Genomic DNA, 27,857 nt, shown 5'->3' with positions numbered 1-27,857 from the left:
GGCACAGGTTCGATCCTTGGTCGTGGAACTAAGATCCCACATGCTGTGCGGTATGGCCAAAAAAAAAAAAGAAAAAAGAAAAAAAAAGTAAGTTTTTTCCTGTGTTTATGTAAGTCCATGTGGAACCATCATACTGTATAATGATTAACTTAAAGAACAGAGTATTAATTATTCAAAAACCAAATGTTTTTACTGATAACGATGACGCAACTTACAATTCTATCCTTCCACATAAGACCCCACTGTAAGTCAATCATCACCTACTAGCAAGCACTCAGAATGGAAACTAATGACACTACAGCTACTGTCCAATTAAAAGGAGTCATACTAGATTTCTATATCCTTCTCAGACAGATCCAATTCTACCAAAGGGTCCTTCAAATTCTGCCTCTAGCCACCCAATCCCCATCATTCCCATGTATCCATGCCCACTGTCACTGCCAATACAAAGCTCTTCATCACAGCTTTTGTAGACTGTGACTAACAGGTTTTCTTGCCTTCTGTCCTCACTTTTTTCTACTCACAAGGGGGGAAAACCATGGTATACCAGATCTTTCATGATCTTCACGAGAACTGGCTACTTCTGCATGGTATCCTATCTCCTATACCCATTAACTTGCAAACCTGAGAGCATCATGCTTCTTGAATCGCCAGCATTTGCTTAAGCTTTTCCCTTTCCCTACAACTAGGCAGTGAGTGGCACACCCTCCTTTCCTATTTTTTACTCCTGAATGCTAACCTGTAAAGGAAATAAAATATTAAATTCGCAAAGAGACAGGGATGATGATAGGGAATGAGACTGAGGGAAGCGGCACAGTGTAGGTGAAAGCATAAAAACATGAGGCAAGCATGAATGGGAAGCATCCAGAGTAAAAAATTTATTCAGTCTCCAATAACTGGAATTTCCTACGTGAATCTGGCCAGCAAGATTGTAGGGACAATCAAATACAAAAACAGGCTTAAACACAAAGTTCAGGTTTCTTTTGGTAGCTTCCAACGTGGCTGGGAGTGCTACTGCCACATATTGCTTTTAAAGTACTCATATTTATACTAATATAGTTCCAATAGTGCGCTCGCCTACACCTGGAGGAGTTATGTTTTACTTGTATTTCTTATTAGCATGGAAATTTATGGTAGACATAAAACAAAAGCCATTTAAGAGTCCATAATTTATATAGATAAAATGCTGGGATTTGGAAGATGCCTTGATGTCTCCTGTTAATAAGCGTAATGCCTTTATCAAACACATCCTAGTAGAATCTGGTCCTTCACACATTTGTTCACATAGATATTGCCTTGACTGCCTACACCAACCGAGTTTCAACCAATTCCTGACATTGCTTGTTCCCTCAATCACAATGCATTACCTAGAAACTCCAAGTTCACTCTGTAGCAGACTACGGTCTCAAATATACAGATTGTACTAACTGCTGGTCAGCTGGCAGTAATTCATTCCTGACACTTCTGGTCACTCTGACCAACAAAGACTCTCGGGCTTTTTGTTTACCTATCTCCCTCAGAGTTCTGCTGCCAGTGTTAGAAAATGAAATGCAACCAACACCCCACCGCCACCCTTTCTATTTACCTACCCCCCACTACTCCCCCACGAAATAGAATAGGAAGGGAATATACTGTACTTAATTTCTGCTACACTGTAGTTAGTTATTTGATCTTGTTCCCTTCTCTATAGCTAATGTGATCCAGATGTCCAACTAACTACCACCTACCTGAACAGCAGCGATACAGATCTCCACCTAAACTGAAAAGGCAGAGGACCAGGAAGCCACAAACAGTTCCAGGCAACTAAAACCAAAGGACCTGCAGGGGACTATTTTATCTTTCTGTAAAAATAAATCTGGCACTACAGGTTGTTTCTTAGTGTTCAATACATTAAAAGGGAACACAGGAACATATAAGACACACCATGGTATCAAACACTGACAAATAAAAAAGTAGTGCGCAATATACAACAAATGTAACAGTTTAGGAACATTTAACATAGGGACAAAAATCCCTTAATAAGACTTGCAGGCATCAACAGTAGGGCACACCGATACTAAATGTGAAAATGTGACTCCGTGATTCACCAAATAATAACAAATTAAACTACATCCTGACACGTCCTCCAGCCTATCAGATTTGATAAATACATCTATATCCAAGTCATTCGCCAGGCACTATGTTAACCATGGCGGGGGCAGGGCAGCATGTACAATGATAAACAAGGAAGACTAGGGATCTCTCAGAACAGAACCGACAACCAATCCTAAACGCTTTCTAGACTCAGTCCTATTACTCTTGTACCACTGCCTTAGTTTAGGTGGGCGTCATCACCCCATAGGGACTATTTTTCAAATTGATATTGTACACCTAAAACCACACCCATCTAAATTGTAAATTTGGGAATAAGATCTTCCTCTTTAGAACCCATCAGGATATGGCATTAAGATCTGTCTTTTTCTCTCTCAACATGGATTCTTCCTCCCTGCCTTATACTTAATACCCTCCTAACTGGTTCTTCCTACCTGCTTCACTCCTTGCCTATCCAAGAACACCCAAGAAAGACAAAGATGCAACAAATCAATCATTGCTCTTACTTTAAAACTTTATAGGTTAAACACTCTTTAACATCACATGCCAAAGTGCAACACAAACTGATGTTAATTTTAAGAGAAGAGCTCCAAAAGTAACAATTTACATCAACTTTCAAATATAAAATATAGGTGGGGCTCATTTAAAACAAGGAAATATTTTAATAATTAGGTTTTTATATTTGAATTGCCCCTTTCCATGAAAATATAAGCTCCACAGGGACAGGGATTTTTGTCTGATTAATTTACTGCTATATATCCAGTCCCTGAAACAATGTTGATGCAGAAATTTGTGATTTAGATTAGAAATAGGACAGTGCCCCACTCTCAACCTAGGCCTTCTCCCAATGCGCCTTTCCTTACTTCATTTTTCTTCACAGCACTTACCTGGAATACTATGAATTTATATCTTACGTGTACACTAGAAAGTAAGTTCCGGGCTTCCCTGGTGGAGCAGTGGTTAAGAATCCGCCTGCCAAAGCAGGGGACACAGGTTCGAACCCTGGTCCGGGAAGATCCCAAATGCCGCGGAGCAACTAAGCCCGTGCGCCACAACTACTGAGCCTGCGCTCTAGAGCCCACGAGCCACAACTACTGAAGCCCGCGTGCCGCAACTACTGAAGCCCATGTGCCTAGAGCCCGTGCTCTGCAACGAGAGAAGCCACTGCAATGAGAAGCCCCCGCTTGCCGCAACTAGAGAAAGCCCACGCGCAGCAACGAAGACCAACGCAGCCAAAAATAAATAAATAAAATAAATTTATATTAAAAAAAAAAGAAAAAAAAAAGAAAGTAAGTTCCATGAAGTGAGTTTATTCACTGCTCTATCTTCAGCATCAAAGCTAGGACTCAGTAAATATTTGTTCAATCGGTGAAGGTTTAACGTCTGTCATCCCTGCCCCCCCACCCCCCATATAAACATCAGGAGGGCAGGGACTCTTCACAGGCAGGTTCCTAGAAATCTAGAAGAGGTACCTATAAATATTCTACCTTCTTGTTTCAGGTTCTCACTCCAAGTGTTCTAAGTAAACCACATCAAAACAGCAACATAAAAGTGCCAGGAAGGGAGAACCTATAGAGTAGATAGTGATGCCAAACAGAATTTTTTCCTAAGTCAAGATGTCAATATTCTTTATCCTGTAGCAAAAAAAAATATTTAAGGGCTTTCATTTATCTACATGTGACCTCAGTGCCCCCACTCCCAATTCATCCGTATGTCTTCATTTCATCCTTGAACTCTCACCATCATTCTTCTCAGGAATATAGAAGTCCCAATGCCTGCTCAAATTATTCCTCTTACAGAGCAAGCTTGCTCCTGACTCCTTGTGAAAATCTCTCCCATCTCTAGTATCACCTTCCAAGCAAAGCCATCTCTTTCATTCAACAAGTATTTACTAACTACATGCCAGGCACTGGCAAACATAGTGTGATACCATTTTAAGAAAAAGGAATAAAATGTGTAGGAAAAATATGGAGGAATAAACATCCAATATATGCTTATAACATCTTAATTATACATAGAGTACACATTTAAAAGGTTTTTAAAAATATATTTAGCATTCTCTACTTAATAAGGCTAAGAAAGTAGGCTTTTTAAAAAAGAAAAGCCTTTCGGACTTCCCTGGCAGTCCACTGGTTAGGACTCCGTGCTTCCACTTGCAGGGGGCATGGGTTCGATCCCTGGTCAGGGAACAGAAGATGGAGCGAGAGAGCCAACACAGCACTCAGGACAGGCCCAGGGATGGGGAAGGCCAAGAGAACAATTCACACTGCATGGCCCCTCTATGAAACACAAAACCTGTTTTTCTCTAAACCTTTCAAATAACAGCCAAAATCAGGATAATTGGAAGACCTGGAATGTTGGTTGAGGCTTTACAGTAAACTAATGCACCTTAACTTCCATCAACCATTAAGAAAAAAAAATAACACATCTCTTAAAAACCAGGGACATTCCAAGCAATGGGAACAAATAAAGTCTACCTGAAGATAGTATAATGCTGGCTATCTCAAAACTGTGTTGTTGTTTTTTTTAAGGAAGGCTATGAAGGTTAAAATGAGATGAATTAGAAATGAAATGAAAATATTCTAATACTTGTGCCACAGGGAACAGGAATTAGCTGGCAATCATTTGTAAAAAAATAAAAAAAGGAATTACTTACATTCAATATAAGAGCTTCATAAAACTTGTGACAACACAGTAGATCCCTGGCATATAATATGTGGGAAATGCTACATGATGTAAGAAGATTAAACATGAACAGTAAAGAATAAATGAATAACTGACCTCAAGCCCTCCTCCTCCATCACTGGAGCACTGAAAAACACACTGATGGTACACAGAAACCAGAACTGCACTTACCTTAAGAGGCTGGGGCCCTCTCAATCCTGTTTGTCCTCCCATCTGGGGAGAGCCTTGCTGCAGTGGCTCAGTCATTAAGTTGCCAGCATTTCCCATGCCTGGGTTTGGGTACTGCATATTAGGTCGCCCCCGGCCTGCTCCAATTGAACCGTTCATGACTTGATTAGGCATCATCCCTTGTCCATTGCCTGCAGTCAACATTCCAGGATTCATGCCAGCATTCATCCCTGTGTTCATTCCCATGGCAGGTTGATTTACTGGACTGTTCATCATACCTGTTGCAGATGGTGTGGGACCCTGATTTGGTCCACTAGTGCCCATCCCCATGTTGGGAGAAGTCAAGCCTGCCTGTGCCATTGGGCTTTTGACCATGCTATTTATCAAACCTAATCCAGGACTGTTCTGTTGGGCCTGGCTGGCCATGCCTTGGCCTGGGCCACTAACCCCCATGTTGAGGTTAGGGGAACTACCAGAACGCAGCAATTCTGACAGTTGTTTATGTTTAGAGGCTGCATCTTGTACCATGCCAAGGCTCGTCTGAAGCTGACTAATATCACCACCATTCGTTAGTCCCAATTCTGTAGAGTTGATTAATTCATCTGGTAAGTCGTGCTCCAAGTCAAACAGAGAACCAAAATCTAAAAACAAAGAGGAAAGATAAAGGTTAAAGTATGACAGAGTCAAAATTACAAAGTTCTCTATACTTTGTTCTTGATAAGCACTAAATATCATTTCTAAACCTCACTTCATGGAATACTATTTGTATTAGTTTTTCATATTATACTAAAAAAAAGGTTATATATATATATATATATATATATATATATATATATATATATAAAATTATTGTCATGCCAACAAGTTTGAACACTTATAAACTGTACCTAAAATAAGACCAGAGAAAAGAGGAATACATCTTAGTACAACCCCCATTACATGAGTTGCCAAAAGTTTGTATTGACAGTCATGAAAAAGAAACACAATTAAGTTGTATACCGGACTTCCCTGGTGGCACAGTGGTTAAGAATCCCCCTGCCAATGCTGGGGACACGGGTTCGATCCCTGGTCCGGGAAGATCCCACATGTGTGCAGAGCAACTAAGCCCACAAGCCACAACTACTGAGCCCGCGAGCCACAACTACTGAGCCCATGTGCCTAGAGCCCGTGCTCCGCAACAAGAGAAGCCACCGCAATGAGAAGCCTGCACACCGCAACAAAGAGTAGCCCCTGCTCGACGCAACTAGAGAAAGCCCGCGCACAGCAACAAAGACCCAAAGCAATAAAAAATAAATAGATTAAAATTTTAAAAAGTTGTATACTATTCCAGAATTCCTTAGAAGAGCTTAAAATAACTTATCTATACACAAAATAAATTCAGAACAAAAGATTTAAAATATAATAATAAACAAAGACAACTGATAAAAAAGATCTCCCCTTTGTAAACCATTCAGTGTAAGCTCCAGGAAGACAGGAGCTGCTTACCACTCTTTACCAAATTCCCATCACACAGTGCCTGCCACAAAGCTGAATGAATTTGCTTTGACCTGACTTCAGACTACAGATTAGTTTTCCTTAACCAAAATCTAGCTGAACAGGATATAAAACCATGCCTCTAGTTTCTTCAACAACCGACAAACCACTACCATTCCACCTCTGCCCCATCCCTGAGAAAGAGGATGCAGAAATTATGGATTAACCTAGGTTTCTCATCCTTGGCACTATTAAACATTCTAGGCTGGATAATTCTTTGGGGGGAAGGGGAGATTGTCCTATGCATTTTAAGATACTCAGCAAATCCCTGGTCTCTCCTCTTAATACCAGTAGTAGCTCTAACCCATTTGTGACATCAAAAATGTCTCCATATATCACCAAATGTTCCCTGGAGGTGCAAAATTGTCCCTGGTTGACCTGTTGACAGTACTAACTCATTATATAGATTGAGGTGTTTTGAGTTTTAATCCTCCAAGTAGTTTTAACATTAAAAGGGCACTTCTGGGTATTTAAAAATTAAATATACTTGAATCCACAACTGATAATCCTATTAAAAAATAACCCATCTGGCTTCCCTGGCGGCGCAGTGGTTGAGAATCTGCCTGCCAATGCAGGGGACACGGGTTCAAGCCCTGGTCTGGGAAGATACCACATGCCGCGGAGCGACTAGGCCCGTGAGCCACAATTGCTGAGCCTGCGCATCTGGAGCCTGTGCTCCACAACAAGAGAGGCCACGATAGTGAGAGGCCCGCACACCGCGATGAAGAGTGGCCCCCGCTTGCCGCAACTAGAGAAAGCCCTCGCACAGAAATGAAGACCCAACACAGCCATAAATAAATAAATAAATAAAGTTAAAAAAAAAAAAAAAAAAAAAAAGAAATCTCTAGTCTCTCTCATCTAGGGAAGAAAACCCACTTGGGCATTTTCTCCCAGCACTTGCTCATTCCTTGGATTGTCAGTGTTAATTATTAGGCAGTGAAACACATTTAAAAAAAAAAAAAAAAATAACCCATCCATCAAAGACAAGATACCACTTTAATAATGATCGTGTTGGTCCATAAGTACGATTCTTCCTCTATGTGTCCTTCCTGTTCTTTTGCATTCTATCATGGCACTGAAATGAACATGTGTGTCTATCTTTCCTCCTCTCCTGCCATCTCTTCCCCATCACCACCCCTCACCCCACCTATGCACCCAGACTGTAACTCCGGGAATACCATGTCTTACCACTTACATACCAACTCCTTGCCTAATGCCCAACAGAGATAAGCAACTGGTCATATTTTAGTTGAACTGAATTATATCCCAGGATCTCAGGACATGATTTAGAGTCCAGATTTTTACAGAATTAATTCTCTTTCCTTTGGAAAAATCATGTGCCCCTCCATCATAAAAATAAAATGTCTTATGAATAGTTGTGGAATATGAATAAGGTTTCAAATAAAATTTACCTGACATCACTACTCAAAAGGCAACTGCTTACTATCAATATAATGATATATTTCCTTCATCATTTCCTTCTATTTACATAATTCACAATACTGGAATCATATATACTTTAAAAAAAAATTATTTATTTATTTATTTATTTATTTTTGGCTGTGTTGGGTCTTCATTGCTACGCACGGGATTTCTCTAGTTGCGGCAAATGGGGGCTACTCTTAGTTGCAGTGCGTGGGCTTCTCATTGCAGTGGCTTCTCATCACTGAGCACGGGCTCTAGGCGCGCAGGCTTCAGTAGTTGTGGCACGTGGCTCAGTAGTTGTGGCACACACGCTTAGTTGCTCCGCAGCATGTGGGATCTTCCCAGACCAGGGCTTGAACCTGTGTCCCCTGCATTGGCAGGCGGATTCTTAACCACTGTGCCACCAGGGAAGTCCCCATATATACTTTTAAGCGATTTTGCATTCTACTTTCCCCCTGGAGTATACAAGGAAACATTCCATCATCAGCATCTTTTTAGTATTAAACATTTAGGAAAAAATAAAAATAATCTCTACCTATTTAGAAACTTAAAAAAAATACACATGGGGTATTCCCTGGCAGCCCACTGGTTAGGACTCTGTGCTTTCACTGCTGAGAGCCTGGGTTCAATCCCTGGTCAGGTAACTAAAATCCCACAAGCCGTACAGCACAGCCAAAGAAAAAAAAATTTTTTTTAAATCAAAAATACACAGGGACTTCCCTGGTGGCACAGTGGTTAAGACTCTGTGCTCCCAACGCAGGAGGCCCGGGTCCAATTCCTGGTCAGGGAACTAGATCCCACATGCATGCCACAACTAAGAGTTCACATGCCACAACCAAGGAGCCCACATGCCGCAACCAAGGAGCCGGCGAGCTGCAACTATCGAAGCTTGCCTGCCACAACTAAGACCTGGTGCAACCAAATAAATAAATAAATATTTTAAAAATTAATAAAAAATAAAAAATAAAACTACACACATACGTAAGTGACAAAGGAGAAATCACAAACTGAGAAATAGTAAAAATACTACATTTCAAAACTTAAAGGTTGGGCTTCCCTGGTGGCGCAGTGGTTGAGAGTCTGCCTGCCAATGCAGGGGACACGGGTTCGAGCCCTGGTCTGGGAAGATCCCACATGCCGCGGAGCAACTAGGCCCGTGATCCACAATTACTGAGCCTGCGCGTCTGGAGCCTGTGCTCCGCAACAAGAGAGGCCGCAATAGTGAGAGGCCCGCGCACCGCGATGAAGAGTGGCCCCCGCTTGCCGCAACTGGAGAAAGCCCTCGCACATAAACGAAGACCCAACACAACCATAAATAAATAAATAAATAAATAAATAAATAAATAAAAAACAAAACTTAAAGGTTTATGTTAGAAAATAAAGCTTGAAATTAACAAGTATCCAAGTTATTATGTTAAAAAAAGAACAGTGAGAAAAAGATGATCAAATATAAAAGCAATTAAACAAAATAGAAAAATGGAGATAGAACTGAGAGGTTATTAACAAAATCAGAATTTGGTTCTTTGAAGAGAGGAATAAAAGATAAACTTCTGGGAAAGTTAAGGAAAAAAGGAAATAAAAAGAGAAAGTGGACCTACTAATCAATTTCACACAAAAAACCTGAAGAGAGAAAAATGAATAAATTCCTCATAAAATACTCAATAAACCTCAATCAAAAAGAAATTACATAGGATAAGTGTCCTAGCTTCTCCAACAAATCAATGGCATAAAAGGGGGAAGGAAAAAGAGAACGAGAGAAGCTGTTATCATTCAACAACCAAACATACCTCATTTGGATCCTGATTCAAACTAACTGGAAATACATTTGAAGAGAATCAGGATAATATAGACTGAATAGTGAGTAATATTAAGAAATTATTAATTTTGTTGGGTATGACAATAGCATAGTTAAGTTAAAATAAGTCCTAAGAGACATATATTTAAGTATTTCTAGTGAAATGACAAGTCTGGGATTTGCTTTTAAAAACTCCAGCAGAAAAAAACAAGGGTGGGGGGGTGGACAAAATGATCAGTAACTTGAAGTAACAGGCACATGGGAGTTCTTTCTACTATTCTACTAAATTGAATTATCCCATTTAAAAAACTTTAAAAGGAGACAGACAAAGCCGAATAATCCTATTACTATTAAAGACTCAATGGTTAATTTTTCCCATTAAGACCAGATCTAAATATTTTTACAGGCATGTCCTACTGAACTTTCAAGGAAAAGACAATTCAACCTTATACAAACACTTCTAGAAAATAGAAATACTCTAAAAACCACACATGGCCAGTAAAAGAAAAGGAAGTCATGAACACAGAAGCAAGAATCCTTTAAAAAAAAAAAAAAAAAGAAAGAAAGAAAAAAAAAAAAAGAGCAAATCAAGTTTATCAGTGTTTTATAGATGTCATATCATGATTGAGTTGGGATCTTCTCAGGAATCCAGAAGGAGGGGGTTTGCATATTCACCGTAGTAACAAAGGAGAAAGAAAACATTAGATCTATCTCAATGACTATAATAAAAGCACTGGATAAAAGTCAATACCCAATCACAATTTTTTTTTTTTTTTTGGCTGCATTGGGTCTTCGTTGCTGTGCATGGACTTTCTCTAGTTGCGGTGACCGGGGGCTACTCTTCCTTGTGGTGCACAGGTTTCTCATTGTGGTGGCTTCTTCTTGTTGTGGAGCACAGGCTCTAGGCACATGGGCTTCAGTAGTTGTGGTGCACAGTCCTTAGAACAGGGGGGCTTCAGTAGTTGTGGCCACGGGCTTAGTTGCTCTGTGGCTGCAACTACTGAGCCTGCACTCTCGAGCCTGAGAGCCGCAACTACTGAGCCCGTGTGCCACAACTACTGAAGCCCACGCGCCCAGAGCCCGTGCTCCACAACAAGAGAAGCCACCATGATGAGAAGCCTGTGCAACGCAATGAAGAGTAGCCCCCGCTTGCCACAACTAGAGAGAGCCCGCACACAGCAACGAAGACCCAACGCAGCCAAAAATTAATTAATAAAAAAAAACTGATGGGAAAAAGGATATATGTATATGTATAACTGAATCACTTTGCTGTACACATGAAACTAACACAACAGTGTAAATCAACTATACTCCAATATAAAATAAAAATTAAAACAAACAAAAAAAACTGATGGGAACTTCTTTAAACTGATAAAAAGGTCTCTTCCAAAACCTAAAAACTGACAGCAAATATGGATAATGGACCAACATTAAAAGTAGCCTCTTTAGCATCAAAACAAGACAAAGATACCCATAACAACCACTTCTATTCAGTGTGAACTGAAGTCTCTAGCCAAAGAAATAATATAAGAAACACTCATGAGTCAAGACTGAAAAGGAAGAAACAAAACTTATTGTATGCAAATGATATAACTGTCAACATGGAAAATCCAAGGCAAAGAAGTAGAAATAGTGAGAGGGTAGCAAGGTGATTGAACATACCACAAATACAGACAAATTAAATTGTACTTCTATACATGAGCAAAAAATGATTAGAAATAATTTTAAAAATAGGGGGAAAAAAGATCTGACAACGTTATTAGAAAATATGTGTAAACTGTGAAACTAAAGACCACCTAAACAGGACCTCCCTGGTGGCGCAATGGTTAAGAACCTGCCTGCCAATGCAGGGGACAGGGGTTCGAGCCCTGGTCCAGGAAGATCCCACATGCCGCGGAGCAACTAAGCCCGCGTGCCTAGAGCCCGTGCGCTTTGCAACAAAAGAAACCACCGCAATGACAAACCCACGTACCAAAACAAAGAGCAGCCCCTGTTCACCACAACTAGAGAAAGCCTGCGTGCAGCAATGAAGACCCAACACAGCCAAAAAAAGACCACCTAAATAAATAAAATAACATCACAAAATCACAAGTGTCTGGGTACAAATCCTCAATGTTATATAAGGACATCAATGCTTCCCCAATATTGATCTAGATTCAATGCAATGCCAATCAAAATTCTAACAGTTTGGACTTCCCTGGTGGTGCAGTGGTTATTCATCCCCCTGCCAATGCAGGCGACAAGGGTTCGATCCCTGGTCCGGGAAGATCCCACATGCTGTGGAGCAACTAAGCCTGTGCACCAAAACTACTGAGCCTGCGTTCTAGAGCCCGCCAGCCACAACTACTGAGCCTGCATGTCTAAAGCCCGTGCTCCGCAACAAGAGAAGCCACTGAAATGAGAAGCCTGCGCGCCGCAACGAAGAGTCGCCCCCGCTTGCCGCAACTAGAGAAAGCCTGCGCACAGCAACGAAAACCCAACATGGCAATCAATCAATCAATAAATTCTAACAGTTTTTCAAAGAACCAGACAAGATGATTCTAAAGTATACACAGAAGAACCTAGTTTCCACCTCTGTGTAACAGGGAAGTACCCACTTCATAGGTTATTTGTGAGAATTCAATGAGTTAATGTAAGTATTTGGAACAGTGCCTGGCATATATTAAGCACTACGAAAATGTTACCTCTATTATTATTTAGTGGAATCATCACTCTATTAAGAGATAAGACTAGCTCATAATAATGAGAACAAATTTTTATCAGGCACTTTCAGTGTGTCAGGCATTGTCTCTGTGTCTCCTCAATAACTGTATTATTCTCATTAATCCTCTAACAACCTCAGAAGTAGTTAATAGCCACATATATAGAGTCCACTGAGGAGAAATCAACTTCAGTAATACCAAAGTCTTACTCCAGGCCCTAGTCTTGAGGACTTTAATTTAACCTGTACTACAGCCAAATCTGCTGCACTTGGTTGCTGTTTCATGTTTATTATGCAAAACATTTAACATCTCATTATAAAGTTAGGCTCCATTATGAAGCAGACAGGAAGGCTGGCATTGGTAGACCTTGACAATAAAGGTTATAGGGTTGTTTTTTAATGGCAATTCTGTATTTTCAACAGACTTAACTGTAGTGTCCACTACAAAAGATCCACTCAGGTTTCAACTCAAAGACAGATTCAAATACTATTTCCTAAGATGGCTCACTTTGCTACAACCTCAACTATGCACTTTATATCTTCTATCTTTTGTTATAGCTAAGTATTTGTGTGCATCTTACTTCTTTACCAAATCATAAGTATTTGAAAGATAAGGGTCTCATTTAACAGACATTTACATTTCCCATAGCACCTAGCACATGCTCAAGGAGTAAATTTGATAATAAACATTTCCAGCAATTCTACAATTGTAATATTATAATTATTTATATCTGATTGGTGGTTTATAAAAGTTCTCTTAACCTTTCCTTAAAACTTGTAATTTTCAATGACTATATTAATTAGATTTGGAAGATTATGTAAAAAAGTCATATATACTTTGACCCATGATTAAGCAGACCTTATTATTTCATTTGATATCACTGACTGTCATTATTACTCCTAAGCTGTTTTGATTGTGCCTCAAAGTTCTGGACATTTACGATTCCTAAATGCCATCAGCCATCACTGGTATCTAACCTGGCACAGCTCAAAGGGTCCAAGTACCTGGATTTAAACCCAATTCTACAAGCTGACTTCATTTACCAGTTACTTTCCAACTGTGAGCTCATGTTACTTCTTCTATCAAAAGGCAGTAAACTTATTCTACCTCCTTCATAGAGTTGTTTTAAGAACAGATGAGATAGGTCTTAAATATTTTAATAGATTCTAAAGCATATAAATTATGCGTCTATAAAAAATGTGTAAATTTATTAACCCCCTTTTTAAAAGTTATACACACCAGGTGGGACAGAGCAAAGGATCCTTTAGGATCATCTAGTAGTGTTTATTTGGAAACACAGACAGAATAAAAAGCAGAACCATACTGGGTGAGGAGGAATTGGGAGAAGGAAGATGGATTTTCCTCAGGCCTCTTAGAACACTGCCCCTCCCAGGGAGGGCCCAAGTTTGAAAATTACTGATTCTCTCATATTATAGATGCAGTAACTGATGCATCACTGGCTTCCCTAAGACTGTACTATTTTGTTATTGAATATGGACTCTATTATAAAGTCCCTGGATCCCAGTCGAATATTCTTTCTATGTAAGTAAGCAAACAGACTTCATTTTTAGCAGCTGTTTTAGATTATTCAACATTATGAGAACTATAACTTTTCTAAACATTCTTAAACTGAGAAAACAATTTTTTAAACAAAATTTAAGTATTTCCAGACTAAGAAAAACTACTCGAACTGTAAGTAATCAATTCTATACTGGTAGGATTAAGAGTACTAAAGCTCAAAAACCTAATATGTGGATTTTATTTTAGCCATCAAATTTCCAATCTTTCCCCATTAGGTCCTTCTGCAAGGGGCTTCCCAGAAAAAAACCTGGCCGCAAGCTCACGAGCAGCATATTGGAAAAAGGCTACTAAACATAAGAGACTATGTATTTAACCAGTTTGTCATAAATAGCAAATAAAACCCAATGGTCTAAAACTAGTAGAAAAGCAAGTCTCAAATTAAAAGCAATATGTATGAAGATGCAAGGGAAAAATAATTAGAAATTTAAAGGCCATAATTTAAACAAATCCTACTGAACAGTGGGTTTTAGTACTGACCAGCCTCAATCCACCCCTCTTACTAAGCTCCTCAGGTTCTTCCTTTTTGTTCAAGGAAAGGGGAAAAAATAAAGGTTCAAATAAATCCCCTTCTCAGGCCCCCATCTCAACTTGCTCTTCATAGGGATTAGTTCAGATCAGTTGAATAAAATTTACATGTTCAACAAATAAAAGAAGCAACCTAGAGGGTCCTACACATAATAGCTTGGGATTTTTACTGTAGAGAGAAAATTGATCTACTAAAGAATTTTAAGCAGAAATATGATATGAACAAATCTGCATTTATTAGAGTCCACTGAAACAAACAAGATGAAGAATAAATTGGACAGACAAGTCTAGAGTCAGGGAGACTGGTGAGGAGGCTGCTGCTAAAGGGGCATCAAAGAGGCCAATCAAAAGACTCTGACTATAGTTAGGGAGTTAAGGAGAGAAAAAAAGAATGACTCCTAAGCTTCTGGCTTGGATAACCTAAGAGTGCAGTTATCCATATGGGCAATCAGAGGAATACATGGCAATGTGAGAGAGAAATGTGGAGCTTAAGTCACCATCAGACATTAAGGGGACCACTAGAAATGCCAGTATTTAAGGGACATGATCTTAACCTGCAAAGGATGCTAAAATTCAACATTCCCCAGCCCATCCACCAGGAATCCCGGAAATCAGTTTCCAAGAAGGAAATGTTAGCGGTGTTCCATGCTCAACAGAAAATTCACTAAATATAGATAATAGGAGATATTTAGTAACAACAAAAGCCAGGCTGCAATGGACTGAGAAGTAGGAAGTAGAAAATAAATGACAGCGAGTACTTCTTCTAGATATTAAGGTGAGTTCTTACATATTTGATTTGCTGACCCCCCCCTTTCTCTTTGATTAGACATTTACAAATCTGAAATTTATCCCATTACCTTTCAACTATCCTATGACAAACATTTCAAGACAGTATCACAAACAACTTGAAATGAACAAACTCACACTATCTCCAGTAAGACATTTCCTGCTTACTTTCTAAAATATCAACTAATTAACATCATCCGCAGGCTACTTCTACCAAATAGTTTATTGACAAATTCCCATATATGGTTCCCAGATGCTCAAATACAAAATGACTTTGAGTAAAATGTTGCTTTGGGACTTCCCTGGCAGCCCAGTGGTTAAGACTACTCCTACTGCAGGGGAGTGCAGGTTTGATCCGTGGTCAGGAAACTAAGATCCTGTGTGCCGTGCTGAGAGGCCAAAAAAAGAAAAAAAAAAAGAAAGTTTCTTCATCTGAGTGTACATTCAGTCTAAACACGGTGACACAAAATGTGACTGACAGGACAGAATTAAATCTTATTTGGAAAGTTTAGCATAATACATTAGGTTTATCCAATGAACTGTGTATTAGAAATGTGATAATTTAAACAAAAACGAATTTGGATTGAGCATGTGGGAAACTAGTATTGAGTCAAAACATCCTTTCATTATTACATATTGATTCTGTAGGTCACCCTTGGTGTCTTCTTAGTTCTGTGGTCCTCACAGCAGATTTAGCTATATCATCTCTTGTAAAATAAATACTCAACTCACTTAGCCTTTCCAAAAAAATCAAAAGATCAAGACAATTCCACAATACATGAGAAATTAGACAAATATTTCCCACCATGAAATGTATAAGTGAAGTATAACATTCAAAATTAGGATTACTAACAATATAATCCCAAACACTGCACTGAGTATAAAAAAAAGATTTTTAAAAGTTACAAACTAGGATGCAAAACAAATAATTTTGGCTCAAAATCTAATTCTACTGCATAACAGTACCTCTTCCAGTTACAAATTTTTTTCCCATTCAGAAGGCTCAAACATTATTTGCTGAATAAACAGGCTTATTTTTGTACTTCAGGTAAGCTGAATTCAAATAAAAACTCAGTTGGGTTTTAAACTGTGTACATTAAGCAAAATACCCATAAGAATTATTCTAAAACTAGTCAATTCTCAAGTATCCACTTAAAAGACAGAATTCATCCATCAACTCTCCTCCTTTCAGTTAGTTTTCTCTGTGGCATTAAAAATGCTTTTTAAAAAATGAACATTACGGATCTCAAAACCTTTCTTTCATCCCAGTGGTGAGACCAGAGGACGAGTAGGAACTAGACAAGTGAAGAGTGGAGAAAAGGAGGACAGGTGAACAACTCAAGCTGAGCCACAGCAATTGAAGGAATTCAAAGGACGGGGAGCCAGGTGAGTGATGAGGTGGGCAGAGATCTGAGATTCAAAAAAATAAGGATTAGAGATGAAAGTCAAATGTACAGAACTTTAATAATTCTGAAAACAGTTTGGCTAGACATGAAAACTATCAATCTCACAAAGATCTCTCCTTATTGGTTTAGGGCACTTCTACTCTTACATTAACTCAGCTGTTTTGGGTGCTTAACAAAGTATGACGTTTTAAAACACCGTGGCCTTTAAAATGAGGCGATTTTCTAAATTTCATGAATTTCTCAGGTTAAAATAACCATCCTAACTTTCATCCAGTACTTTATTTCAGAAATGGTATTTAATACTCTGTAGATGAAGCAGAATTAACCTAATCATAAAAAACCCACCTATCAAGGAAGAAAAGGTAGATAAACACTTAAAACTACAATACTGAATTTGAAGGACACTACGAAAATGTAAAGAGGGCTTCCCTGGTGGCACAGTGGTTAAGAATCCGCCTGCCAATGCAAGGGACACGGGTTCAAGCCCTGGTCCGGGAAGATCCCACATGCCACGGAGCAACTAAGCCCATGTGCCACAACTACTGAGCATGTTGGCAGCTGGTGAACTGTGAAAGCTAATAGAGCCAAAGGGCAAAAGTACAGGTTAATTTTCAAAATATGCATTTTTAAAATTAATTAATTAATTGGTTGATTTTTGGTTGTGTTGGCTCTTCGTTGCTGCACACGGGCTTTCTCTAGTTGCGGCAGTGGGTGCTACTCTTCCTTGCGGTGCGCGGGCTTCTGACTGCAGTGGCTTCTCTTTGTTGCGGAACACAGGCTCTAGGCGAGTGGGCTTCAGCAGTTGTGACTCGTGGGCTCTAGAGAGCAGGCTCAGAAGTTGTGGCGCACGGGCTTAGTTGCTCCGCGGCATGTGGGATCTTCCCGGGCCAGGCTTGAACCCGTGTCCCCTGCATTGGCAGGCGGATTCTTATCCACTGCGCCACCAGCAAAGCCCGAGTACAGTAACATTTTGAGAGAAGCTTTGCAGTGAGGGTTGGATTTGTTTGCCTAATTGGGGTTTGCTCCAAGGGAATGCCTACAGGGGATCCTAGATGGTGAAACTATCGTACTATCTCTTAAAAAAAAAAAAAGTCTCCTAGAAATTGTCTATCTGTAAAGAGAAAGGGGAGCGTGACTTTTAAAAAAAAATCTGCTACATTTTCTACATGTATGACAACTGGTAAACAAAACTTGGATCTTAAGAAAATAAACAATTCACTTTGTTAACTACAATTTACCAAAAACTACAAAGACAAATGATAAGTGCATTTCAAGAGATAAATGACAAACCCTAGGTCTTCCTGCCATTAGGTTCCCTCCCTGCTACTGATCCTCTGCAGTGTCACTAGCACTACTCTTTCCCTGACCATGTCACTCTTCTCATAAAATTTTTATCCAGATGGTGAGATGAATGTCAAATTCCTTAGCATATTTCTGTCTTTCCATATTAGGACCCTCACATCCTTTTCCATCTGTCTCCCATGAAAACATTCCACCGTATAGTCTGTTCCAGTCACATAAAAACCACTTGTATTTGTTCCACCTGAAATACCACTCCAAATTTCCCTTTTTTTTTTTTTTTTTTTTGGCCGCACCGCATAGCTTGCGGGATCTTGGTTCCCAAGGAGGGATTGAACCCGGGCCCTCGGTAGTGAAAGTTCTAACCACTGGACCACCAGGTTAATTCCCAACTTCTAAGAAAAGGTAGGTCATGCTCTCCTACCCCCTTTCAAATACACATTTTCTATATGAGGTTTCCGCCCAATACTCCAAACCCATCCCGTCAGAAATAATCCCTATCCTCTGCCTTTATCTAAAACATTTAAAACTTATCAGAGTATAACTTATGGGAAAACTGTGTGGATATGTGTACTACCAACTCCACCAGATCCTAAAGGCTTTGAGAGCAGAAACTGCACCTTGATTCATCTTTACATTCCAAATACCTAAAACTTGGTGGGTAGTCAATGTTTCTTGGCTTGAATGAAAGGTGCTCTAAATGAAAATAGTGACTACCCAATTCAGGAGAATCACACAACTTCAAAATATGCAAACTTAACTCACCACAACCCCTCCCCTCATCCATATCCATACACAAACCCTTCTCTAAGTATTGAATAAATGACATCCTCACCAATCCTGCTACCCAAGCTTGAAACTTGGGAATTACCCTTGACTCCTCTACGGCAATATCCTGACACTAATTAATCACCAAGTTCTGCTGGCCACCCATGTTCTCTCAAACCTTTTCACTTCTTTCCATGTACTAATCCAGGCCACCCTCATCAGAGCTGGAATTCTGAAACAGTCATCTCACTGGTCTCCCTGCCTATTTTCCCCTGTTTCTTTCCAAACCATTCCTCGCTTTAGTCAGTCATCTAAGGTGCAATTCTGTCCATCCATTTAAAAGAGCTAAAAAAATCTAAACTCCAATAAGCAGTAACTCCAATAAGTCCTGCAAGATTGGCCACTTGCTCACCTCTACAATTATATTTCTTGCTATACCCCAGCCAGATGAAATTTACAGATTCCATGACAGACCCATCTCTTGTTTTCAACCTGGGCTCACTCTTAGAAACCCTATATCCTTCAAATCCCAAGATCAGACACCAATTTCCTCAAAAAAAGCCACCAGAGCAACAGTAGCTACAGGTTAAGTACCCGTTTCTCCCACTGTACACTGTGCAAATACAACACTGTGCACTGTACATATACAACACTGGTCACATCAGACTTGAACGTCGTTCTTTCCCCTTATCTACAAACCCCAGGAAAGAAGGGCCCATGTCTTTCTGGATCACCAGAGTATTCCCTGTTTTGAGATGAAATGCCGGGCATACAGAAAACGTTGGTCCAATACAGGATGTTGGTCCAATACAGGACAACCGGCAGCTTGTCAACTCTTTTAAACTAGTATTTTTCAAATTGTGAGTCACAAGCCATAGTAGGTCATGAAATCAATATAGTGAGTCACAGCCACCACTTTTTAAAAAATGAAATGCCATAGAAAATATCAGAGTATATTATAAGTAGTAAGGCTAGGTAGGATAAATATTGTTTGCTCACTTGCTGAGACAGGGTCTCTGGTTCTCCATGTAAAATACAGTTCTTACTTGGGTGTGGTCAAAAAATATTGAAAAGCTCTGCATTGCCCCTTCTACTTTTCTTCCTCCTTCTTTAAGAAAGTCTTCTTTTAAGACCCAGATAATGCACTTCCCTGGTGGCACAGTGGTTAAGAATCCGCCTGCCAATGCAGGGGACACGGGTTCAAGCCCTGGTCCGGGAAGATCCCACGTGCTGCGGAGCAACTAAGCCTGGGCTGAGCCTGCACTCTAGAGCCCGCAACCCACAACTACTGAGCCCACATGCCACAACTACTGAAGCCCGCGCGCCTAGAGCCCGAGCTCTGCAACAAGAGAAGCCACTGCAATGAAAAGCCTGCACACCACAACGAAGAGTAGCCCGCACTCGCCACAACTAGAGAAAGCCCGCGCACAGCAACGAAGACCCAACACAGCCAAAAATAAAATGATTAAAAAAAAAAAGACCCAGATAAACAAATAAAAAATAATGCTCAACCACATGATTCTTTAGAAAAAAGCCATTCTTATCTTGAGCATTTCCAATAAGAACAATCTACTTTCTTATCTCTCATTATGCCTTAAATATTTATGTTCATTTCAATTACATATACAAGACTCCCCTATGTGACAATATATATACTTTTATTTTAACCTCTGCTGCCATATTCTTATACTCTCAAAAAACTTAATCTTTGAGTAGATGATGGATATGCTAACTCTGCACCTTAATAGTAAGGCTCTGTAAGCCTTACTTTTAAGACCACTCTCAACTTCACACACTTGGTTTTCTCTTTACCCAATCTATCTGTATACCCATTAAAAAATCTAGCACTGCTTTTTTGGGATATATTTAGCAGTAAAGTTAAAAACAGTTAACACTTAATGAAAACATACTATACTGCAGCAAGCACTATCCTAAATATTTGACAAAGACAATTCTCATTTACTATTCCTTACCACAATCCTACAAGGTGGGTACTACAGGTGAGAAAGCTGAGACAGAGAGATTAAGTAACTGGCCCAAGGTTCACAGGTAACAAATGCAGGTCTGGAATTTTAACTCTACTAGTCTGACTCCAAAACAAATTCTCTCACCACTCACTTTTTTCCAGTAGTTTAAATTTTATACTCTCTCTCAACTAAATTACTCCTAATTGCCTTTTGGGGCATTTATTTTAAAAGATCTACATCTAGGGACTTCCCTGGCGGTCCAGTGGTTGAGGCTTCGCCTCCCAATGCAGTGGGTGCGGTTTTGATCCCTGGTCAGGGAGTTAGGATCCCACATGCCTCGCGGCCAAAGAGCCAAAACATAAAACAGAAGCAATGCTGTAACAAATTCAATAAAGACTTTAAAAATGGTCCACGGGCTTCCCTGGTGGTGCAGTGGATAAGAATCTGCCTGCCAATGCAGGGGACAAGGGTTCGATTCCTGGTCCGGGAAGATCCCACATGCCACAGAGCAACTAAGCCTGTGCGCCACAACTACTGAAGTCTGTGCGCCTAGAGTCCGTGCTCTGTGACAAGAGAAGCCACCGCAATGAGAAGCCCACGCACCGCCATGAAGAGCAGCCCCCACTCGCCGCAACTAGAGAAAGCCTGCGCGCAACAACAGAGATACAACGCAGCCAAAAATAAATAAATAAAATTAAAAAATAAAAATGGTCCACATCAAAATAATCTTAAAAAAAAGATCTACATCTAAAAACAAATGATATCCAAATTGTTCAGAAGAGGCATAAAACCTCAATGTTTATTCTCTTAAACATTTTTTGAGACCGGAGCAATAAAATATTTTACCATTAAAATTTCAGAAGAAAATTACCATCCATTTCATGAAAAAAAATCATCTGCAAAAGCCAATGTTTTAAATATTTTACACGTGGCATAACTTAAGTTTCAACTTGCCCATTAATTTCTCTAATGCTTGCCACACTAAAAAAAATTCAACTTCAGAAATTCTCTAAAGAGGAACCCTAAAATTTCAGAAACACACAAAACAAGTTGTCTTATTTTTCCATTAATTGTTGGGTGTAAGAATTGGCACAATAACTCTTGAATTGTTTTTGTAAATATACCAGGAAGAAGCACTTTACACTCCCACTTGTATCTGCAACATTCTTCCTACTCTTTTTTTCTTTCCTATTTACCACTTAATGTCCTTACAAACACCACTAGGCACTAATTTTCAACTTCTTGTTTTAATCCCCCCCCCCTTTATAGAACAGACTAAGGAAAAGGGAGAAAGCAAAGTAAAACAGAGAAAACAATGCCAAGGCAGAAACCTTTTCCTCCCTCCCCATCATCCAATCACTGGACATGCGAATACATTTCTTACCTCTGTAACAGAATATGAACTCCAGCTGAAAAAGGGAACCCTTGTTGTAACACATACAAGATTTACAACGTAACAAGTCACCTTAACTCACTATCAACCACAGATAGCTTTCTTGAAGCCCTATAAATGAACTTACAAAGCCTTGAGAGTAAGCAATTGACAGAGTGCAAGACACTTAGTAAAATGTTTTGCAATTTAACAGAGAGGTCGGCAATACCTCGCTGGACCAAAGAGCGGTAACTCAAAAACTTCAGAAGCAGAACTCTCAAGTAAACGCTGATGCCCGAAAAATAAAATTAAAACACAGTATCACAGGTTTAAGAGGTAACAAAGAAATGATCTCCAATAAAAATATTCTAGTTAGATGACAAACCACTGAGACACAATGGTGTTCTGAGAAAGTAAAACTGACGTTTAAAAAATCCTTGCCAATGGAATATCACTCAGCCATAAAAATAAATGAAATTGAGTTATTTGTAGTGAAGTGGATGGACCTAGAGTCTGTCATACAGAGTGAAGTAAGTCAGAAAGAGAAAAAATACTGTATGCTAACACATATACATGGCATCTAAAAAAAAAAAGGTTCTGACGAACCTAGGAGCAGGACAGGAATAAAAACGCAGATGTAGAGAATGGACTTGAGGACACAGGGAGGGGGAAGGGTAAGTTGGGAAGAAGTGAGAGAGTAGCACTGACATGTATACACTACCAAGTGTAAAACAGATAGCTAGTGGGAAGCAGCTGCATTGCACAGGGAGATCAGCTCAGTGCTCTGTGACCACCTAGAGGGGTGGGATAGGGAGGGTGGGAGGGAGAGGCAAGAGGGAGGAGATATGGGGATATATGTATACATATAGCTGATTCACTCTGTTATACAGCAGACACTAACACAACATTGCAAAGCAATTATACTCCAATAAAGACGTTAAAAAAAATTCTTGTCACAAAAAATCTATTGTGTACACTAATCTAATGGTCAAAATGCAGATATATCTGCCCTGTGCCTTCAAAATGAAAACGGGCATAAAATCCAAGCCAATTTTGACACATGGGTACACAGCAGGGCCACAAAATCATACCAAGACCAGAAGAATCTTTTACCCTACTAAATATGCCAGATCCTAATGCTGTCACACCTCTTTCCAGAGTCTGTTCTTTCAGCCCATACAACAGCATCAAGTGTTTACAAAGCAGTGACAGAACATGTTCTGTGAGCAATGAAGGCAACATATCACCCTCATCATTCCATCACTCAGGTTATTATCAGAAACAGGTTCAAGAAATATTTGAAGGACAATGTATTAACTATTCTGGTCAATAATTTTACCAAAAAATTTTTGCAAATGGCCTTTATGACGGGGTGGTAGTGGAGGTGGTAGGACAGAAAGTCATTTCTCAAATAGTTTTGATCTAACCATGCCAAGTTTAATAATATTTTCAATGGATCAAGTGCAAAGATTGAAACAGGAACATAAAAAAGCAAAAGTGGTAAGTCTTTCTCCCCATTCTAACATGTAAAACTTAAATGTAATTCAAATTATTTTAATCAACCTAGAAATTTTTTAGAAGAATCTTTGAAAATTAAAATAAGTCATTTTTATTCTGCATCGTGGATAACCTTAGAAAATCAAATTTTGGGATTTAAGCACTAATTTGTTTTGTGACACTTTAGTTTAGCATGTCAACCCAACTGGGTTCCAATTTTCTTTCCTATAAAACTGGCACATGCAAACACTCTTGGCAGGTACACTTACACTACTAAAACTGCAAGCCTCAATCATTTAAAAAAAGTTCCTGGAATCTAGAATTTTGGATAATTTTGAACAGTTCTAAATAAAATTAATCATCAAATACGAAGGAATAATTTACATTCACATTTATAAAATACACAGCAACTCAGAAGTAAAAATGTAGAAATTACAAGTTTAAAATGTAATGTTTTAAAAAGTGAAGTGTCTCTGTTAAAAGTTGACTGCAAACTTATACTACACAGTGCTGGATGCAAATAAAAATCAAAATGTAATGGTGTCCAACTTGAAGTTCACAGGGGGACAGTATATTCTTAATACTCATTTCTCCCCTTCCCCCATCAAAAAATCCAAACTGGTTAGGATTAAAAATTGGATACCAAAGAATTCCTGGAGTAGAATCTTAAGGGGGGGGGGGTGCACAAAAATCAACCTACACTACAAAATTTAGAGAAAGATAAACTCTTAGGACTAAGACTGAATTAATCTCAGTGCTGAGGGGTTTTTATTATAAAAACCCACTTGATACATTTAGCACTCTTACAATTATTCAAAGATGTTTCAAGTAGCGAAACAGTTTCTGTGCATTAGTCACGTGCGACACTATCAAAATGAGTTAAAGTTACCAAATACACAGATCAAATATGGAGACTGTAGCAGTGCACCTGAACTGAGATATCTGAACAAGAGAGGACAGCCTCCCTTCCAGACCTTGCGTTACTCTAAGACTAAACTGCTCAAATCAGGAGTCATCAAAACAGTACAAGTAAAAAGTTTTCTCTACAATATTCCCAGTCACTGGCTAACTCAAATGTAAAATCCATTACCATATTACACGAGAACTAAAGAGCAAAAACCTCCACAATACACAAAAACTAAAGAAACAAAACAAAAATCTACAGGTGAAAAATGTGTCTAAAGGTGATCTAAAAGTCCTACCGAGTGACATTTTAGTAAGTACAAAGGAATACAATACTCCATATGTGTATGAATTCTGAGGAAAAAACTCAGGTTTAAAAAAAAAAATCCCTGAAGACTACAGAAACTTCAAGGAATGAGGACAGATCAAAGTTCATGTACTGCCAACGCTACAAGCCTGAAGCAGAGGAACTCTGCAAAAATCCTCAATCTTTGCAGGTTACCTTAAACTCACGATACGTCTTTCTTATAAAAGCAAAGAATCCAAAGCATTTGCCATATCCTTACGTTTTTCACCCACAGAAACGAAGCCTACTTAGAACCATTCTTCTTTAGAAGTTCTCTACAAACTCCAAGGGTACATTTAACTCCATTATGCACTCTCACTGGCAGATGGGGGAATGACGTTGAGCCTGTTTTCTCAGGGAGTTAAAGAGATGCTCTGTAGTAAGGGGGAACATCTTGTAGACTGTCAGATGGCCAGCCATTCTTCGTCTTCATTACCCTGGCACCTCAAACAACTAAGACAGCAAAAGAGAAGGTCGGTGGCCATCAGGATAGCATCAAACTAACTGTAAGAAGGGAATGATGGAAAGAAGTCTCCCTGAATTTCTCTTAATAAAAGGGCTAGTCCACAAATGAGTGAAGTAAAAAATTTGAACAGCTTTTTTAAACTGAAATCTGGATCTCCACATATGTTTAAAGTGTAAAAAAGACAAAACACACAAATACAAAACCTACTGCACATTTAAAATTCTTGTATTATCAGTTCATGTTTGCAGTTCATGATTGGGACTCTTTCAACTTTTAATCTTGATTTCCAAGTACATAACTCCATAAAATCAGTTAGCCCCCCCATCCAGCCCTCCCCAAAGAGAAAGTAACTGCAAACTGCAAAGAAAATGCTTCTGCTCTCTCCCAACCTAAAAACCCCAGAGTTTCAGACGTTTTGGTCTGGCACCAAAGAAATGAAATGAAAAATGAACAGCGCTCCATATTGACTTTTAAAGCAAATGGGGGGGGGGGGGCCAAAAAAGCTGGGAATGGTAGGTAAAATAATTCATACCAAATTTCGGGTTTGACGTTCAACTTCACGTCAAACCTGAAATCCTGGATCACACACACACAAATAAATAAAACCAAGATTTTTTTTACACCCTCATCCTCAACAGAAAATCTTATGTAAAGAGAAATTCTTGAAGAGTAGAAAGCAGAGGAAACGGGACAAGTGCGATCAGGAAGAAAGGATTCACGATTCCTCATTTATCAACAACAGAAAAAGTAAAATTGCAAAAAAGGCCCTTACACTCAAATGCACTGGCATTTCCAAAATTAAACTGCATGGGAACAACAATAAAGGCCATTTCTGCAGCACCACTCAAGAGCTCTAATTCCAGAACACATAGCGATATGACATAGTATTGCAATAAATGTATTAGGAAGCAAAGAAAATGGTTGGGCTACTGGACGCCTTCGACCAGCTCATTCAAACACCTTTAAAATCAATCAAGAGGCAGAGAACTAGGAAGAGAGAGAAAGAAAATATGGACGAATAAGGCTGCGAGGAGAAAAGATTAAGGAGGAGGTGGAAGGCCAGGGTTCCCAAGACTAACCTGTGCCATCGCTGGCGGACGCCGAGAGGGCCGGAGATGAGAGTTTAGGCCGCTTGGCTGAAGGCGGCCCCGGTTCCACCACATTCTCGGCCATTTTTAATTCTTTCGGAGATACGGGCGAGGAAAAGGAGAATCGCCGGGAAATCTCTTCTTCAGGCCTGGGTCCCCGCCCGGATCCCTGGGGTGGGCTTGGGGGGCTCCGCCGGCCCCCGAAGGGGGTGGGGGAAGTTCCTTTTTCTCTTCGCCGGATCGCGGTGGCTGAAGAGGGATGCGGGCTCGATAGAAAAGGTAGGGGCAAGTGCGAGGGGCCGGGCCTGAGCCCAGGCCCGGAGGAGGGCACAGGCACACAAATGCGCCGAGCGCGTCCGCTGCGGCGAATCCCCGAGAACTCGCGGCTCTAGAGGCGCAGTCCCCGGCCCGCCACGGCCGGCCCCTGCCCAGCCGAGGTCTCTCGGAGCTCCGCCGCCGCCATCAGCTTCTTCCTCCTCGGCGCTGTCCTCCTCCTTCTCATCGCCACAAGGAGGCGGGGGCGAAAAGGGGGGAGAGGAGGAGGCGACGAGAGACACTCACCTCCTCCCGGTGCCCCCTCCCGGACCTGAGCCCCCACCCTCCGAACCCTCCTCTTGCCGCCGCGCTCCGCGCCGCCGCCGCACCGGCCCCTAATGGCCGCAGAGAGCTCGCCCGAGCCGAGAGCCAGGCTGGCGCCGCCGCCTCACATCGCGCGGCGGGCGGCGGAGGCGCGGCGAGGACGCCGGGCGCGGAGCTCGCCGGTGCAGAGGGCCGAGGGGGCCGGGCCGAGCAGCGCCGCCAGCCCGCGCCGACGCCGAGGCCACCGAGGAGGCCCCGCTCTGGCGGGCGGCGCAGGCGGCTTCCTCTCGCGCCGCGCTCTCCTCCTTCGCCCTCCCTCCCGCGGAAAATAAATAAATACGGCCGCCGCTACGGCCCCCACCCCCGGCGGCCAGATGCCGGGAGCGCCCGCCCCCCGGGGCTCCGCTCGGGGCCGCCCTCGGCGGCGGGCGAAGGCGCCGCGGGGCGCGGGGTTATGTAATGGTCCCCCCTAGGCGTCGACGCCGGCCCGGCTCCCGGGCCGCGATGGGGGTGTGTGCAGGCGGGAGGGGGCTGGGGGTCGCCTCAACCCGTGCGCCCCGGGCCCCCTGCCACTGTCTCGGCCCCTGCCACCTCTCTCCGGCCCGACTTCCCTCCGAACTCTCGCTCCCGCAGTTCGCTCAGCCCGACGCCCCGCTTGCCCACTCTCGCCCGCTCCCTCTCGCCCTCTCTCCCCCCGAGCCTAGCACACAAACAAGATGGCGGCTGTTGTTTCTTCCCTCTGCCGAATCCTCCTTACAGGCTAGCGGTAGCAGCGGCGGCCGGAAATGAGCCAAGGGTGGGGGGGTGAAAAAAAGGGGAGGGGTTGGGCCTCCGGAGGGAGGTGGCAGTGGGCGGGGCCTGGGCCCGAGCTGCTC

At 41.0% G+C, this 27,857-nt stretch overlaps 1 protein-coding gene across 1 annotated transcript in view; it reads right to left on the bottom strand.

The window, feature by feature from the left end:
* EP300 (E1A binding protein p300) overlaps window positions 1-27,141 on the bottom strand; it is a 73,397-nt gene extending 46,256 nt beyond the window's left edge. The window contains exons 1-2 of the mRNA XM_068559917.1: window positions 26,395-27,141; window positions 4,948-5,585 (exon numbers count right to left, since the gene is read on the bottom strand). Of these exons, the coding sequence (XP_068416018.1) occupies window positions 4,948-5,585; window positions 26,395-26,488 (732 nt within the window). The 5' untranslated portion in view covers window positions 26,489-27,141. The remainder of the gene's footprint in view (window positions 1-4,947; window positions 5,586-26,394) is intronic.
* Window positions 27,142-27,857: the final 716 nt, after the last annotated feature.

This window comes from Eschrichtius robustus, chromosome 13 (genome assembly GCF_028021215.1).
Source record: "Eschrichtius robustus isolate mEscRob2 chromosome 13, mEscRob2.pri, whole genome shotgun sequence".
NCBI classification, from domain to species: Eukaryota; Metazoa; Chordata; class Mammalia; order Artiodactyla; family Eschrichtiidae; genus Eschrichtius; species Eschrichtius robustus.
This window is presented reverse-complemented; position numbering and strand designations above follow the sequence as displayed.